This window comes from Microtus oregoni, unplaced genomic scaffold (genome assembly GCF_018167655.1).
Source record: "Microtus oregoni isolate MIOR12 unplaced genomic scaffold, Mior012 000048F_ref0000485, whole genome shotgun sequence".
Taxonomy (NCBI): domain Eukaryota; kingdom Metazoa; phylum Chordata; class Mammalia; order Rodentia; family Cricetidae; genus Microtus; species Microtus oregoni.
This window is the reverse complement of record NW_024543222.1, coordinates 15,162,878-15,179,864: the sequence shown is the minus strand read 5'-3', so window position 1 is coordinate 15,179,864 and position 16,987 is coordinate 15,162,878. Positions and strand designations below refer to the sequence as shown.

Here is a 16,987-nt window from a genome sequence, read left to right as displayed (position 1 = left end):
TCCCCTTGTGTAACTGCTTTTCTTGGTCTTGCGATAGCTCTCATGAGATAAGCGCCATTATGTTTCCATATACAAACCTGCCACTGGGCTACGCCTCCAACCCCTTGTCTTCATTTGGCTTGTGTATTACTTACTTGTTGCTGTGCCCCAAGTACTTTCTGGAACGCAGGTTTAGAAAGGCTGTCACAGAGCCCGTGCTTGGTAAATGGGGAGCTGGACTTTAATCTGTCTTGTCTGGTTTCATTGCTACCTTTCCTGTCCTTTTGGCTATCTGGGGGTACGATTGTGGTGCCATAGGTAATCTGAAGGACTTGAAGTCTAAATTGTCTCAGTAATTGTGGTTCTGTGGGACTGGAGTGCAGCTGTGGGATAGCACTTTTATCTGGCATGCATGAGGTTTTGAGTTCAATCCCCAGCACTGCAAAATAAAAATAAAAAGAGAAAACCCAATATGATATGGACCTAGTCTGGGTATGCCACTGTCCATATCTGTCCCTCTCTCTTTACCTGACCCTCAGACCACCTTTACACCACAGCTTCTGCTAAGATGACCTCTCACTCCCCTCAGTATGAAGACTGCATGTTTGCCAATGTTTGGCTACAAGCATGTGTTGACGCTAACTGACCAGGTGACCCGCTTCAACGAGGAAGTGAAGAAACAGAGTGTGTCCCGTAACCGAGATGCCCCGGAGGGTGGCTTTGACGCCATCATGCAGGCTACAGTCTGTGATGTGAGTTTGGAGGGCAAGGGGTGCCAGGTGTAGCTGGTACAATTCAAAACGGGGAAGGAAACAGTTCAGTTGGGGATTTCCGGTGTGATGGGGGAGAGGAGCCAAGCAGGACTTGGTACAGTATGAGTAATCAATTGTTTCTGCTACACAGTCTCTCTTTATAGCCACACCAAGGCCACAGCTAACACCTCTTTGAACCACAGTAACCCCAGACCTTTCCTAGGGAGAACAGCGGCCCACATGTTCTGGTATTATTTCAGAGTCAAGCCTGGGTTAACTTGACCTCAGCAAAGCGAGCAGATCTTAGGGTGAGATTTCTTCTAGCCTGGGCCAATCCCAGGGATACAGATGCCTTCCTGTCATGGGAGGAGTTATGTGTGGAGCTGAAGAAGGCAGGACTCAGCCTCCCTCCCTAATCAACAATGGGCTGATTAAGGGAAGAAAGCCTGGAGTGGAAAGTTCTAGTTTATGTTCCAAGGCTTGGGGCTGAGCTCCCTCTTCAATTCAGCTTATCCAGCTCTTTAGGTACGGAGGTTCTGGGGTCTTTGTTTTGCACTGATGATGTAGCTGAAATTGCCGTGTTTTTTTTTTTTTTTTTTTTTTTTTTTTTTAACAGGAACAAATTGGCTGGAGGAATGACGCATCCCACTTGCTGGTGTTCACCACCGATGCCAAGACCCACATTGCACTGGATGGAAGGCTGGCAGGCATTGTCCTGCCCAACGATGGGCAGTGTCACATTGGCAGTGACAACCATTACTCTGCCTCCACGACCATGGTGAGATGCCTGGTCCCCCTGTGGTCCTCGTTCACTCTGATAGGGCTGTCTTATTCCAGGCAAGGGTTTTGTGTGAATCTGAGAATGGCCTTTGCTCTGGGCATTATGTGGGGCTCAGCTAAGGCCTGTTTCTGCCACATCCGAATGGGGCACCCTCATTCAGGGTATAAACGGTCTGACCACGAGAGATGACCATGCCTGTGTGAGTGTTCACACTGACTCCACGGTCATCAGCATCAGCATCAGCATCAGCATCTTGGCATCCAGCATGTGCTCAGGTGTGGTTACTGGAGGAAGATGGGAAAAGAGCACAAAGGTCTCACTGATGAAATGAAAGACCCAGAGAGCAGCGCCTCTTGGGGAAAGGTTAAAGGGCACAGAGCCATTTGGTTTGAAGGAAAGATGATTTGTGGATAATTTAGGATGATAGGTAAGAAAACTCCTGAAAAGTTATTTTATATGTTTTAATTAACTATATATAGTTAATTAAGAGGAAAGCAATTGGTGTCAGTCGTTAGGCAAATGTAGCTAAATTTAAAATAATAACACTTTGGGTAGTTGGATTAAATCTTGACTCTTTGCCTGTCTTGTCCCCTCACCCCTTTGTTTTCTTGAGACAGGGTCTTGCCATGCAGCCCAGGCTTGTAATTCTTAGTCCTCTTGCCATCACCCCACGGATGTGAGGGTACATTCATGTGACACTATGCCTGCTTTGTTTATTTCTTTATGGAGGAAGGGTCTTGTTCTGTATATAGCCTAGGCTGGCCTTCGCCTTGCAATCCTTCTGCCTCAGTCTTCCGAGTGTTGGGATTAGAAATTTATACTACCATGAATGTTTTTCCCCCAGCGTCTCACAATAATATATGATAAGTGTTCACCCACTGAGCCATCCACAGCCTACTCTTTATTTTCTAAAGTCAATAAATAGAGGAACCACCTTACAGCTGAAAAGTGATTAAAGGCAGGAAACTGAGCTGGAGATCTCATGAGAAGTTGAGCACTGTCAGACAATGGGCAAGTTAGCAACATCAATACTAGTTTATACAAGGCATTGGCCAGGAGCTGGGAGATGAAAAAGCTGTAAGGACTGACTCTCAGAAGGCTTTTGGCTTAGATGAAGAGAGAGGCTATATTCCAACATCTGTATTAATAGCACAGAACACATGCTGAATGCTAGGTGTCTGATACAATCAAAGGCTGTCGGCAGGAAAGGAGGAAAAGCTCTGTAGAAGCTAGGGTGGTCAAGGAAGGCCTTGTGGAGGAGGTGAGCTTAGGCAAAGGAAGAAGGAGGATTGCCAAGATGAGGTCACTCCAGTGGCAGGAGGAATGTGCTGGAGCAGTGCTGAGTAGAAGAGGGGTAGGGGAGAGTGGTGGTTGGTGATCATTCAGTAGGTGATCCATAGAGCGAGGCTAGACAATTTGCCCAGAGCTTTAGAGCAGGATCAATAGAGCGAGGCTAGGCCATTGCCTAGAGCTTTAAAGCGGGATCAATAGAGTGAGGCTAGACCATTGCCTAGAGCTCTACAACAGAATCGATAGAGTGAGGTTAGACCATTTGCCCAGCGCTCTATAATAGGATTGATAGAGCGAGGCTAGACCATTTGCCCAGAGCTCACAGCAGTGGGTCCTAACTCATGGGGCTGGCTGGAATCTGAGTGGGAAGGAAGGAGCTTGATTTCAGAACACCACCAGCCCAGGGCTCACAGCTAAGTTTGCCTTGCTTTGTCCTTCTCACTCATCTCGTGTTCCGGTTTCTGTTGCTAACAATACACTAGCACAGACACAGTAAGCCAGAAAAGACCTTTAGTTTTGTTCTTAGAACTTGGCGAGTTTGAGTGACCACATCTGGTCATCATCTTTTTTGGCTGAGTCCCAAGACTCAGGCCGGCATGAAGCAGAGGTCAGGGAGTATGTGTATGGGTTTCTGTTTCATTGTTTTCCTCTTATAAAGTTAGGGGGGATTCAACTCTGGGGGCTTCACCACAATGACCTCTAACCCTGTTTATTTCCCAGACACTCTACTCCTAAATACTGTAGAGGGTTTGTCTTCACCCTTCCGCATCTCACAGTTTCAACACATGAAACCCAAACCACAATACCTCACTTTGATTAGTGGATAAAAATCTTAAAGTTATACATTTCCCTGGTTGTACCCCAGATAAGACAAGTTCAAAGGCTTAGCGTCCAGGGAAGCATGAATCTTCACCTCTTCCCCCTTTTCCAGGATTATCCATCTCTGGGGCTCATGACTGAGAAACTATCCCAGAAAAACATTAACCTGATTTTCGCAGTCACTGAAAATGTCGCCAACCTTTATCAGGTAATCATGCTTCTGGGGCTTCTGTCCTGTCACCAGAGATGGACCTGTCCCAGGTGGCCAGCCCATGCTGACGGTATCCAGGGACCTGACCAGGAAAATCCTTTCTACACCCATTCTCTGGGTACTTCACATAGTTCTCCCCGTAACCTTTCCCCTTCAACCTCTAACCTACTAGGAAGAGGGTGTTTGTGGTGGTGGTGGGAGATAATTCAGTGGGAGGAGGGGGCATAAAAAGGTTTCCTACTTTTTCCTCAGGAAAATCTGCTAGATCTGTTCTGGTAGTGACAAGTGAGACATCCCACAGTGCCTTCCAAACTTCATTTTAAGACTGCCAGTCTGTCAGTGGGTGGCGCACACCTTTAATCCCAGCGCTTGGGAGGCAGAGGCAGGCAGATCTCTGAGTTTAAGGTCAGCTTGGTTTCGAGAGCGAATTCCAGGACAGCTAGGGCTACACAGAGAAACCCTGTCTTGATGTCTCCCCCGCCCCCAACGACAACAACTGCCAGTCTGACTAGGGGACTTTGAGGAGACCACTTTCCCTCAGTAAGCTATGGGTGTTTTTGTCTTCCTTTCTAGAATTATAGCGAGCTTATCCCGGGGACCACAGTGGGAATCCTGTCTGATGACTCAAGCAATGTCCTCCAGCTCATTGTGGATGCTTATGGGGTAAGGCTGTTGGCCTTAGGAGGGACACAGTGGTCAGTCTGCAATGGAAACCTGATACATTCCCTTCAGCGATGAAATTTCTTAAAATGAATGGGCCTTGAGGCCGTGCTTGGGTCTGGAGGTGGAAGGGATGGGGTGGAAACAATACAATATGGAAGCCTAAACAAGGGGACGAGAGGCTTCCCTTGAAAGCCTGAAGAGGAACTTGATTAAGAGTGAGGGAGGTCAAGAGAAGAGAGGGAGAGAAAGAGAGAGAGAACTTGCATGAGGGTGAAGGCAGGGGAGCCTCTTCAAAAACAGCTTTTCTCCCCAGACATATTCCCAGGTCAAAGGAGTGGTCTGGCTTTATATGATCTTTTAGGAGTGGTAGGTATTTTCATATCACGTGATTCAGTTGAACACGGCCTGTAGAGAAGCCAGGTACTCTGACACCGAGAGCTGTCAAGTCACAGTACAAACTGCTTTGGGACTCTGTCCCGAAGAGAGCTGAAGTGTATGAACTGACCTGGGCTATGGGCTCAGGCCTAAAGGCGCAGGCCCATGTTCTAACAGAGCCAAGGTCTTTGGAACCCTGACTGCCTTTCTCCCACGCGACCTTCCTGTTTCCCTCTTGTGTTCCTCGAGGTAGAGGATGGCCAGCTCTGGGAATGGTGGCATCTTTTGGAGAGAAAATGGGCCATGAAGGAAGGCCAGGGAGGAACAGGACAGAGGTAGAGGGGACGGCAGATGTGGGTTAGATGTACAGGGACAGCTGTGGGGCAGAATAAGAGATAGCCAGGTCCTAACGACACCCAGAAGAGGTGACTGGGCAGAGACCATAGGGCAGCAACTGGCAGAGAAACCTCAGCCTCAGGCAAGTCCCAGCCCACTGTGTTGGCTTTGAGTGGGATGGACTTGGCTTTTGTCTGTTTCCTTACTTTCTTTTGTCCTTTTCTGCTCAGAAAATCCGCTCTAAAGTGGAGCTGGAAGTTCGTGACCTCCCTGAAGAGCTGTCACTGTCCTTCAATGCCACCTGCCTCAACAACGAGGTCATCCCAGGCCTCAAGTCTTGTGTGGGACTCAAGATTGGAGACACGGTGAGGTGGTCTAGGCAGGGGCTGATATTGAAGCTGTGACCCGGGACCCCAGAATCTGCGTGTACCTTATTGTAGGCAAATATAGGTGAATCCACAGGAGCCTTTCCAAATGGCTATCGGGAATTTATCAGAAAACACTCATGAGGTACACAACAAGGTAGATAGTCACCGAGGGCTTCTGCTCTGCCGGGGTAAGGGGAGGGGAGGCAATGAAACCAGCAGTCTGATCTCTGACCACCACACAAGAGAGGGAGAGCCTGCCCCCCTCTTTCTTTTAAAGGAGTTATATCAGCAGACAAGAAGCTCCGCCTCTATTGGGGCTGGAGAACCCAAGGTCATGAGCGGGGTGAATACCCACTACACCCCAACCTTTTCCAGAATTAGAAGTTTGATTACGAGAGCTCTTAATCTTTCCTCTTGAAGTGTCTGCTGCCTAAGGTTTACTTCCTACCAGTTTTTGAGAACTGTTGTAGATTGTTTCCCGGCTGCACAGACCCGAATGATAACACAGAAACTATATCAATTACAACATTGTTTGGCCAATAGCTTAGGCTTGTTTCTAGCTAACTCTTACATCTTAAATTAACCCATTTCTGTTAATATGTGTATTATCCCAAGGGTGTGTGCTACTGATAAAGTTCTGGCTGGCCGCTGGCATCTTTCTCCTTTGGCAGCTACGTGGCATTTCTTCGACTCCGCCTACTTTCTCTCTCTATCTCTTCGGATTTCCCACCTGGCTTTACTCTACTAAGCCACTGGCTGAAAGAGCTTCTTTAATAACCAATGGTAATAAAACATATACATTCTTACAAAGGAACATCCCACATCAAACCTTCATATCGGTTTGCTGTGTTCACACCTGTACATCTGATTACAAGTGAAATGATCTCTACCCACCCAGAGTAATGTCTTTCTTTTCTCTGCAGTCTATCATCTGTAGACTTTTGCGAACCACTGACTGTGTGCTAGGCTTTATTCTCGCTCATGAAAACAATCCAACAAATAGCAAGCAGAACAGGCAAAAATAACCACCCACCTTGGGACTTAAGAGTGCAAATGTTCATCTTGCCCCTCTGTTCCCTCCATGGTTTTCTTGATTATTATTCTTTTAAAAGTTTATGTATATGGTTATTTTGCCAGTGTGTGTGTGTGTGTGTGTGTGTGTGTGTGTGTGTGTGTGTATGTGTGTATTTGGATATCACGTGGGTGCCTAGTGCCTGTGGAGGCCAGAAGAGTGTGTCTGATTCCTTGGAACTGGAGTTACAGATGGTTGTGACCTGCCATGTGGATTTGAACCCAGGCCCTCTGGAAGGGTAGCCAGTGTTCTTACCTTGCTGAGCCATCTCTCTAGGTCCCCTGGTTCTCTTTGTTTGTTGGTCCTCCTCTGCTCTCTCCAAGGGACTGGTGGATGGGAGAGAGGAATGAAGAAAAATAGGTCTTTTGGTCCATTGCCCTGTATGTTTATTTCCTAAACATATGTGTTCACAGCTCACAGCTCACACCCTCCAATGACACTTTATACTGCAATCCCTCAGGTTGTAACTGACCACTCTATGGCATGGTGTGATGCAAAGCAGAATTTTGCGTGTCCTACTGTTAATATGTAATAATAATACTCCAGCAGGCTTGGTTGGCATCACAAATCCTGTCCTGCTTGAGCTGATTGACTTCTCAGGAGAAAACCAGCCTTTTATTGCTAGGCTGTAACCATCTGTCCAATTAAATAGGTCCCAGTAGTAACTATGATGCCAGTGTAGCTTTTACTATGTAGCCTTTGACAGAATTAAGGTCAAGAAACTCCCCACGGCAGTTGGATTTGACACCCAGTTTTGTTGTCCTTGGTAGGGTGCAGCACAACGTTTCTCTAGGGCGGGTGGTACCCAGATCCACTTAGGTCTGAATGTCGTCTTTCCATCCAGGTGAGCTTTAGCGTCGAGGCCAAGGTACGCGGCTGCCCCCAGGAGAAGGAGCAGTCTTTCACCATCAAGCCTGTGGGCTTTAAGGATAGCCTCACCGTCCAGGTCACCTTTGACTGTGACTGTGCCTGCCAGGCCTCTGCCCAGCCCCTCAGCCCACGCTGCAACAATGGCAATGGGACCTTTGAGTGTGGAGTGTGCCGCTGTGACCAGGGCTGGCTGGGATCCATGTGTGAGTGCTCCGAGGAGGACTACCGGCCCTCTCAGCAGGAGGAGTGCAGTGCCAAGGAGGGCCAACCCGTCTGCAGCCAGCGGGGCGAGTGCCTCTGCGGCCAGTGTGTATGCCACAGCAGTGACTTCGGCAAGATCACGGGCAAGTTCTGCGAGTGCGACGACTTCTCCTGTGTCCGCTACAAAGGGGAGATGTGCTCTGGTGAGTAGGAGCACACAGCTGCGTGCTCAACAGCCATGCGCGCATGCGCACCCCAGGCGCCATGTGGGTGCCATGTGGCGGGCTTGAGGTTGGCGAGGGAACTGGGGATCCATTTCACTCAGAGCAGAAAACCAGAAATGAGCAGAGGAGGGAACCTCCCAACCTTGTTCGTGGGGCATAGGGAAGCTAAGATGAGGGTAGGCCGGAGGATCAACTTATTTTTCATTAAAAAAAAATCAGCCTCATGATAAACTATTAGTGTTCACAGATGGAAAATATGATATTGGAATATGCCGTAAAGTTCATAATAATTTTACTTGAATTTATCCTTGTAGCACCAGTAGACAGTAGTGGTATATATGCAAGATACTGGGCACTTAGAACAGTATTTGGAAAATGATATACTTGTACTAAATGTTATCCCTGTTCTATTATCTGTTCGTAACTATTGGTATTTATATTCTAGGCCTGTGCTATCCAAGGTATCCACTAGCCACATGTAACTATTTAAACTAATTGAGAGAGAAACCATAAATTCAGTTTTTCAGTTGGTCAGTGGCCACGTGCCTAGTGGCTATCATAATGGACCATGGGGATACTGAGCATTTTGACATAGCAGAAAGTTCACTAGAGAGTTACAGGAGAGACTTCCTACTAGAAGATTAAAATTGTGTGTGTGTGTGTGTGTGTGTGTGTGCACATGTATGTATACGGGTATAGAGACCAGAGGTGGGCATTTGGTGTCTTCCTCAATCACTTCCCGTGTTTGGGAAGGACCAGCTCAGCCGGGGCATTGGGACCTACAAGACCGGGTCTCAGGAATAGGTGGGTAAGGAGTCGGCGGATGACACACAGATCCAAGACTCAAAGGAATTGCATCTGAATGTGTCTTTACTGGGTGTGAGGCTCATCCTTTATACAGAAAGATTGCTGAACTGCGTGTATTGTTTTTTTCATGTGGTACAGATTATTTTTAGAGTCATTATATCAGATACATGAGGATAGATTTCCATCAAACAGATGTCCCTGGTATTAGTTTCGATATAAATCTTTATCTAGCCTATGAGTTCATGGCATTTTGAGCTAAGGGCAAGCGGTTGTGGTTAACAGTCACACAGTCTACGGTCTTTTTATATTTCTGCCATCTATGCAGAAGAACTTCTTCTTTCCTTCTCCTTCTCCATATTTCTAACTCCTTTTCAATCCTTCCCCAAAACCAATTTCAAGACGTTACAGGCACTTATCTCTCTCTTCTATCCTTATCCCATCTTTGCTGAATCTATCTTAATTGCTTAATTAAGTTTGTCTTTTGTTCTTTATTTACTAAGCACCAGATTAAACTTGGAAACCTTTTTGCCTTGAATGTTAACCCATCTTCCTCCATTAGCATCATATACTCCCTGTATATGGCAATATCTCATCACTAGACTCTGGAAACTTAAACATACTGTCTTCCCTTCCAGAAGAAACCAGACTGCATTCCTAGAACATAAGGTAATGCCAAAAGTGCAAGGGCTCCAGTGCAGGAAGCACAGCACAGACACCTTCTCTGTGGGCACTCTTCCTTGAAACTTGTGCCATAGCCTATGTGAGAAATCACGCAGACTCTGCAGGAGGTGGCGTGACACATGTTGCTTTTTGAGATAGGCTCTTTCATAGACCCTGGAGCTGACCAGTTTGCTAGGCTAGCTGGTCAGTGAGCTCCAAAGATTCAACTGTTTTTGCTTCCCAGTGTTGGGGCTACACACATGTAGACATGTATGTGCCACTGAGCCTAGATTTATTTTCCAAAACATGAGTGCTGTAGATGTGAACTCAGGTCCTCATGTGTGCAATGCAAGCTGTCTCTCCAGCCTGGGGACTATAATGTTGAACCTGAAGGGTCTGAATTGTCCTTATTGAAAAATCTAGCCGGGCGATGGTGGCGCACGCCTTTAATCCCAGCACTCGGGAGGCAGAGGCAGGTGGATCTCTGTGAGTTCGAGACCAGCCTGGTCTACAGAGCTAGTTCCAGGACAGGCTCCAAAGCCACAGAGAAACCCTGTCTTGAAAAAGCAACAAAACAAAACAAAACAAAACAAAACAAAAAAACGTAGTGCGCCTCTGAGGCCTATTGATAACTTCAAACTGGCCCCAAGGACCACTGTTAGGCACTTTTCTGACCAGGAGAAGCCAAATTGCTGTGAGTATGGTCTTTATCTGAGTACTCTCAGGGCAATGGACAGTCTGAGCTTTCTTCTTAGGCTCTGGAGGAAGGTTTATGTTGGATTGTAGTTGCTATGATTTAACTCTGTTTGGGACGGACAGGCTGCAGACTTGGACTGTTGTTGCTGTGATTTAACCTTGTTTGGGACGGACAGACTGCAGACATTTTCAAGTTGGTTGGAGCTGGGTTCTGGGTATTCTGTGTGATCAACTGAACGGAGAGGCTCTACTTGTTTTCTGTGATAATCTAAGACCCAGACAGGCTTCATTTGCATTAGGGTTTAGCCGGCTGAGCTCAGTTGACTCAGGTGTTCACTTTAACGTGGTGGCACATGTCTAAAATACCAGCATTATAGGCTATATATAGACTATAATCAGGAGGTCAAGGTCATCCTCAGCTACACAGCAAGTTTATGGTTAGCCAACACCCAACCATCACCACCACCACCACCACAAAGGAACTCAATCAAAAAGACAAATATGCCATGACCAAACTGTTCCCAAGGGGCTGGAGAAACGGCTCAGTGGTTAAGAGCAGGTGCTATTCTTGTAGATGACCTGAGTTCAGTTTCCAGGTGGTTCACCTGCAACTCCAGCCACAGAGAAGCTAATGCCTCTGACCTCCGAGGGCACCAGCACTCAAAGCGTGCATGCCCAACATACACTTAAGTAGAAGAATCTTTTAAAAACATAAAACGTATGCACCACAGACGTAAAAAATGATACCTCTTCTGATCCGTGACATTGTTTACTTCAGTCACGTCAGCAAGTGTTGGGGGAAAGCGGTGTAACTATTCACTACAGCAGTGGGGAGAGACCAGGGCCCTGATGAGAACAGACATACGAGAGCAGTTTGAACTAGGGAATCAGGGCTTTCAGCTCATTTGAGCATCTAATAATATTTCTTCCATGTTCAGACCACCAAAGACTCACCCAAAGGAGCAAGCTGGGAATGCTGGGAAAGGCCTACAGAAGAGCCTCCGGGCCCCTTCACTCCTCCAGGGTTGATTGGTTCCGGTCTAGTGTGAGGTCTGTGGGAGGGATCCCAGCCAGTGTGTGTTGGTTTTGGCTCCCAACCCTAAAGCCTCAGCAATTCCCACTCTCTGAGGTGTAGATTTCTGGTCCTGTGTGCTCACTCTAATCCACTAAGGGGACTCATTTGGCGGCAGCACCCATTTTTTACTGCTTCTTGCCAGGGTGTCTGGTGCCCACCTAGCCTCACATCTTCCTCTTGTGACCACTGTTATCACATTCCCAGAGGCACGTGCCTGTGGAGTACTTGGCATCATGCTGACATTTGGTTCACACGGGTGAACAAGGGGTTATGCGTGGTTCCAGCTCCTCAGTGTCCCTCTTCTCCGAGGCCTGCCTTGTGGGGACCATAGGACAGGAGTGCCTGCTCTTTTACTAGCCTGTGAGCTCTGAGCATGGCAGGTGGTCCTGACTGACTCCTCCCTACTTCAGGCTTGGTGTTTGAGGTTGCATGAGTCTCTAACCCCTACCACAGACAGCAGGGAGATAGGACAGGCACCCTCCTCCTCAGGTTCTTCCCCGCCCCCGTTACACACAGATAGGCTTCCTCCGTGGGCTCTGCAGGCTTCCTCCGTGGGCTCTGCCCTGTGCTCTAGCCACACGCGAGGACCAGGTGTCAACAGACAACTTTCCGGTTTAATAATAGATGGAAGTGTCCTACACATAAGCAGTCTCAGCCTGCTAGAACCTGGAGATGTCCGCAGAGTCCCCAGAGAGACTCATGGATAGGGGAGACCTGGGCAGGTTCATGGAGGTGGTGATGTCTGACGGAGCTCAAAGGAAGGCTGGTTCACGTAGGAAAGGAGTGGAGTCAGTCTGAAAGTCTGGCTTGGCAGGGAGAGTAATCACACACCCTCTGGTTGGAACCCTCCTCCCTCCCCTTCCTCTCCCATTTCTTGCTCCCTCTTTTGGCTTTGCTGTGAACCCAGCCTAGGGCCCACTTTGACTGGAGAGGTGCCAACACTGTGACATTACTACACTGTGGTTTCCTTTAAGGGCGGCCTCTGCCAGGTCTCAGGGTCAGCCTGCTGGCTCTGGCTACCCACTTCCATTCCCATCATCACTGGCCCAGCAGGTCATCCTGTCAAAGCTCACTTTGTTTTGCTTCACAAAGGGAACACTGTGGGACGAGGGTTCTGCGGAGGCTGAGGCCTCTTCTGAGTGCTGCCAGGCCTCTGTGGCATCCTTCTTTCCCCATCCAGGCATCGTGGCTAAAGCCAAGGCATAGTGGGCACCATGGGGTCCATTCTGTTGTCTGGCATACCCACCCCAAGCTGCTGTCTGGAGGGCTGACTGATTACAGTTCACAGCTGCCTTTCTTTGGCGCTGACAGGAGTAGCCTTGCCTTCAGAAATTGACCAAGGACTGGTGAAGGAAGGTTCTACCAGGGCACTTCCTTTTCCTCAAAGTAGTCCTAGCTCTGTGGTGCCATTCATAATTCCAGACTCTCCACGGATTCAGGCTGAAGGGAGTTTCTATTCTAGACCACATAGCTGCTGTGTGTGTGTGTGTGTGTGTGTGTGTGTGTGTGTGCAAGCATGTGCATGCACACGTGCATGTGTGGAAGTCACACGATCACCCTGAGTGTCATTCCTCAAGATTTGTCTACCTTGCTTATTGAGACGGGGTCTCCCGCTGGTACCTGGAGTGTGAGCGGGCTCCAGCCCTTTTCCTGTTTCTGCCTTCCTGTGCTGGGTCTATAACTATGTCTCTGCACACCGGCTTTTTACATGGGTGCTGGGCATAGAGCTCAGTTCCTCTTGCTTCTGTGGCAAGCACTTTACCATTTCCCAAGCCTAGTTGGCATTTGACTGCTTCCTTCCTCCCTCCCGTCCTTCTCCCCAGTAAAGAGCCTAGCCATAACCATGCCTCTAGAGAACCCAGCCTAAAACAGAGTATTTCTGTTCCAAGCTTTCCTCCAGCACCCACCCCCGAAGTCTCTAGATATCCCTGGGCAGTCTGCTTCTGGCCCCATCTTTTGTTCTTAATTTAAAACATTTATTTATTTAGGTATTTCAAGACATGGTTTCTTTGTGTAGTTTTGGCTGTCCTAGAACTCGCTCTATAGACCAGGTGTGCCTGGAACTCACAGAGACCCACCTGCCTCTGCCTCTGAGTGCTGGGATCAAAGGCATGCGTCACTACCACCCAGATTTTTTTTTATTTTTTTAAGAATGATTCATTTTTATTTCATGGGCCTGTTTTGCCCACATGTGTGTCTGTGTAACGGCGTCGAATCACTTGGAACTGGAGTTATGTAGACAGTTGTGAGCTGCCATGTTGGGGCTGGGAATTGAACTCGTGTTTTCTGGGACAGCAGCCAGTGCTCTTAACTGCTGAGCCATTTCTCTAGTCCCATCTTTTAAAAATATATGTGGGTGCTCTGCTGTGGCAGTCAGAGGAGGGCATTGCATCCCCCTAGGATTGGAGTTACAGACACTTGGTAACCCACCTTGTGGGTGCTGGGACTCCAACTCCAGTCTTGGAAGAACATCTAGTGCTTCAACCCCAGTGTATAGCCTTGTCTGGCCTTGACCTCGTTTGTTTAGCATATCCTACAGGCTCACCACAACTGGCCCACCTGTTCTAAGAAATATTTCAAGCAAGTGATGCAGCTGAGTCTTAGTTACATGTTTGCATCTTGAATGGTGATGTGTTTCTGGGAGGACATTGCCAGAGCCATCAGCAGAGGGACCCATAGTGCCCAAAAGACAGCGGGCCCAATGACAACCCTCCCCACCTTTTTGGAGCTACTGATGTGGTTTCCAGACCATTATTTGTTCCTCGCCTTTCCTCTGATTAACAGTTATGTTTTTATTATCTGTCCAGTTCTTCCTGATGCAGAGCTCTAGAGAATGGGTCACTTTTGGTAGTGTTAACTTCCAACTTTTAAACTCCTCTTTATTAACAGGACACACCGTCAATGGCTTTATCACTCTGAGACATCAAATCATTAGTGTTCTGTTGTCTAGGTAGGGAAAGTGCTCTAGGTCACATGTGCTGGAGATACACCTTCCCCAGGGGACCTCATATTTATAACAGAAGGAGCAGAAGCACATTCGCCTATCCTGACCACCCAGCAGAATGGCACTGAGCTATTTTAATTTCAAAAGAATCAAGCAGTCGCCTCCTAAGTTAGGACCTGCTACTATGTTTATCAAATCTCCAAACTCTCTGACGTCAGACAAGGTGGAAATGGGCCTGCATTTTTGGCCTCCACAGTGCTGGAGCTGAGAGTGCTGCATCTTGCAGGCAACAGGAAATCAACAGCTGTCCCACTGAGTGAAGCTTGAGAAAAAGACCTCAAAGCCCTCCCCACAGTGACACACTTCCAACAGAAAATGTGACCCCGATTAAAGGTGTGCCCTCCAGCCTCAAGGTCTGGACTAAGGGTGTGTATCATCCAGCCTCCTCCAGCAAGGCCACACCTCCTAAATAGTGTCTTTCCCTATGAGTGTGTGGGGGCCAGATACATCCACACTACCACAACATAGAAGCAGCCACAGTGTGCTGGCAGAACATGAGAAGACACTTGACTCAACTTGAAGAGGTCAGAAAAAGTCAATGGGAGGAAGGAACACATGAATTGGGCCTTAAGGATGAATGAAGAAAAAAATGAAATTTATGCCCTGGCAATGATGAAATACGCATGGGCAGCCCATATATGGTGGTTCTGTTGAACTTGTCCATATTGGGTTTCACGGTCTAAGTTGATGAGGACGACTGACCAGGTCTCTTCCTCAAGAGGGCACCAGATCTCATTACATATGGTTGTGAGCCACCATGTGGTTTCTGGACTTGAACTCAGGATCTTTGCAAGAGCAGGCAGTGCTCTTAACTGTGGAGAGGGATTTGAGAAGACACAGAGTTAAAGGTAGAAAGAACAATATGAATGGAAACAGGAGGCCACAGAAACAGTGCAGCAGAAGGGAATAGTCCAGGGTGTCGACTGATGTGTGGTCACTCAAGGCTGAGCCCTGACTCTGCTGTGTGTCAGCTGTGGCCTGAAACAAGTTCTGTGAGCTTTCTGACACAATGGGATTGTAAGAATGAATAGGGTAACTGGACAATAGGATGATAGGATATGACATGTGCTTAGCACATGTTGAATGCTCAGCAAATGCCCATGGACATTATTGTCATTGCTGTGAGTACTGGTGGCACAACTTCCACTGGGAATATTTAGTTCCTTGGTTTTGGGAAGTAGTACAGTTCTCTAGATGGCTTCCAAAGCTGATCTACTGTGCTCTCGGCTACACAGGGTAGTACTTTCCAATCTTCCTAATGCTGTGGCCCTTTAATACAGTTAGTTCCTCCCAACTATAAAATTATTTCATTGCTACTTCATAACTGTAATTTTGCTATGAATCATATCATTAATATTTGATATGCAGGATATCTGACACACAACCCCTAAGGGGTTGCAACCCAAGGGTTGAGAACTGCTGACCTAGGGCAGCAGGATGTATTAATTTTTTACGTTGCTGTTATAAAATACCCAAAAGAAATGAAGGAGGAAAGAGTTATTTTGGCTAATGATTCCAGTGGGTTCAGTCTATGTTTGTTTGGTCCCAAATGCTTTAGGCAGGACAGCGTAACAGCTGTCTCCTCTGCTGCTCACTTCATGGCCAACCTGGAAGCAGAGAGAGCAAGCCAGGAATTGGTCAGGGATATATCAGTTATGCCCTACAAGGACCCAGTGACCTATTTCTTCTAGTGAGGCCCCACCTGTCAGGTCTCCAAAATCTCTCAAAATAGCATCACCCACTAGATCGAAACACAGGCATATGGAGGAATAGTTATGAAAGACAGGATGTGCCGGTGAGGTTGGATGCTCATGAACCACGCCTGCAACATCAGAAATTAATTATGGCAAATGTTTTTGCAGCTTTGGTGTGGGGAGGCAGAGACAATAATTGATCAGCTGTTTGGTGGAGGCCTCTGGGCTATGTGTGGTCACCGCTAACCAGTTTCTGGCTGTCTACCTTTGGAAAATCTCTTTTCATTCAGCTTTCCTCGTTTTCTGCAGCATTCTCTCTATGGTACTCATGGGATTTATTTAGCAGTCCTGGCTCTCAGCAGGCTATAAGATAGGTTCTATTTGTTCTCTGCTTCCTTGGCTCTGCTGGCTGACTGTAGGCTCCCAGTGCCTGTCTGGCCTTGGGGACCCTATCCTTCTCCCTGCATACCCAGGAGTGCTGTGTGTGCCTTCCCTTCCCAGCATCGGCACAAGGCTGTGCAGGGTTTCTCCATCCCTCCATGCTCACTACAGAGCACTTTCTCATCTCATGTGTTCCCCTTCAGAGCCTTGCTTCTCACCTTGCAAGGTGACAGTCAGCTGCTCTGAGAAACACAGTACTGGAGCTTGTTGGTCGGTCCATTATTTTGCTGAGGGAGGGGTTAGCTTGTTCAAATCAGAGCTTGTGTTGGTGTCTGACTTAACAGGGAGAAGAAGACAATGACAATGATGGTTGGCCTTTCAAGCCGCATCGGAGAGGAAACATTGTCAGGTCAAAGGAGACGTGTGAAGGGCCTGGAGGAGCTTTTCACCATCACCAGCTTCATTACCATCTGGTGAAGTTCCCGGATGCTCTGTGTGCGCACAGGCTATAGATTCTTGCCGGACCAGCCCTTGGGGTTAAAGAGCTGGCTTTAGTTCTCAGACTGATGCTGGCAGAGAAGGCAGAAGGATTCAGAACAGGGCAAGAAAAAAGACAGGAAGTATGGTAGACACAGATCTGAATATTCCTCTGCTTTCCAGGTCTTCTTCCTTGGGGTGCCTACATGTTCTCTGTGTCTGCTGGGTGGAGCTTTGCTGGCAATGAGCCAG

At 47.7% G+C, this 16,987-nt stretch overlaps 1 protein-coding gene across 1 annotated transcript in view; it reads left to right on the top strand.

Annotated features, from left to right (window-relative positions):
• Itgb3 (integrin subunit beta 3) overlaps window positions 1–16,987 on the top strand; it is a 57,911-nt gene that overhangs the window by 28,679 nt on the left and 12,245 nt on the right. The window contains exons 5-10 of the mRNA XM_041636164.1: window positions 569–731; window positions 1,348–1,509; window positions 3,734–3,829; window positions 4,406–4,495; window positions 5,437–5,571; window positions 7,491–7,920. Coding sequence (XP_041492098.1) covers window positions 569–731; window positions 1,348–1,509; window positions 3,734–3,829; window positions 4,406–4,495; window positions 5,437–5,571; window positions 7,491–7,920 — 1,076 coding nt within the window. The remainder of the gene's footprint in view (window positions 1–568; window positions 732–1,347; window positions 1,510–3,733; window positions 3,830–4,405; window positions 4,496–5,436; window positions 5,572–7,490; window positions 7,921–16,987) is intronic.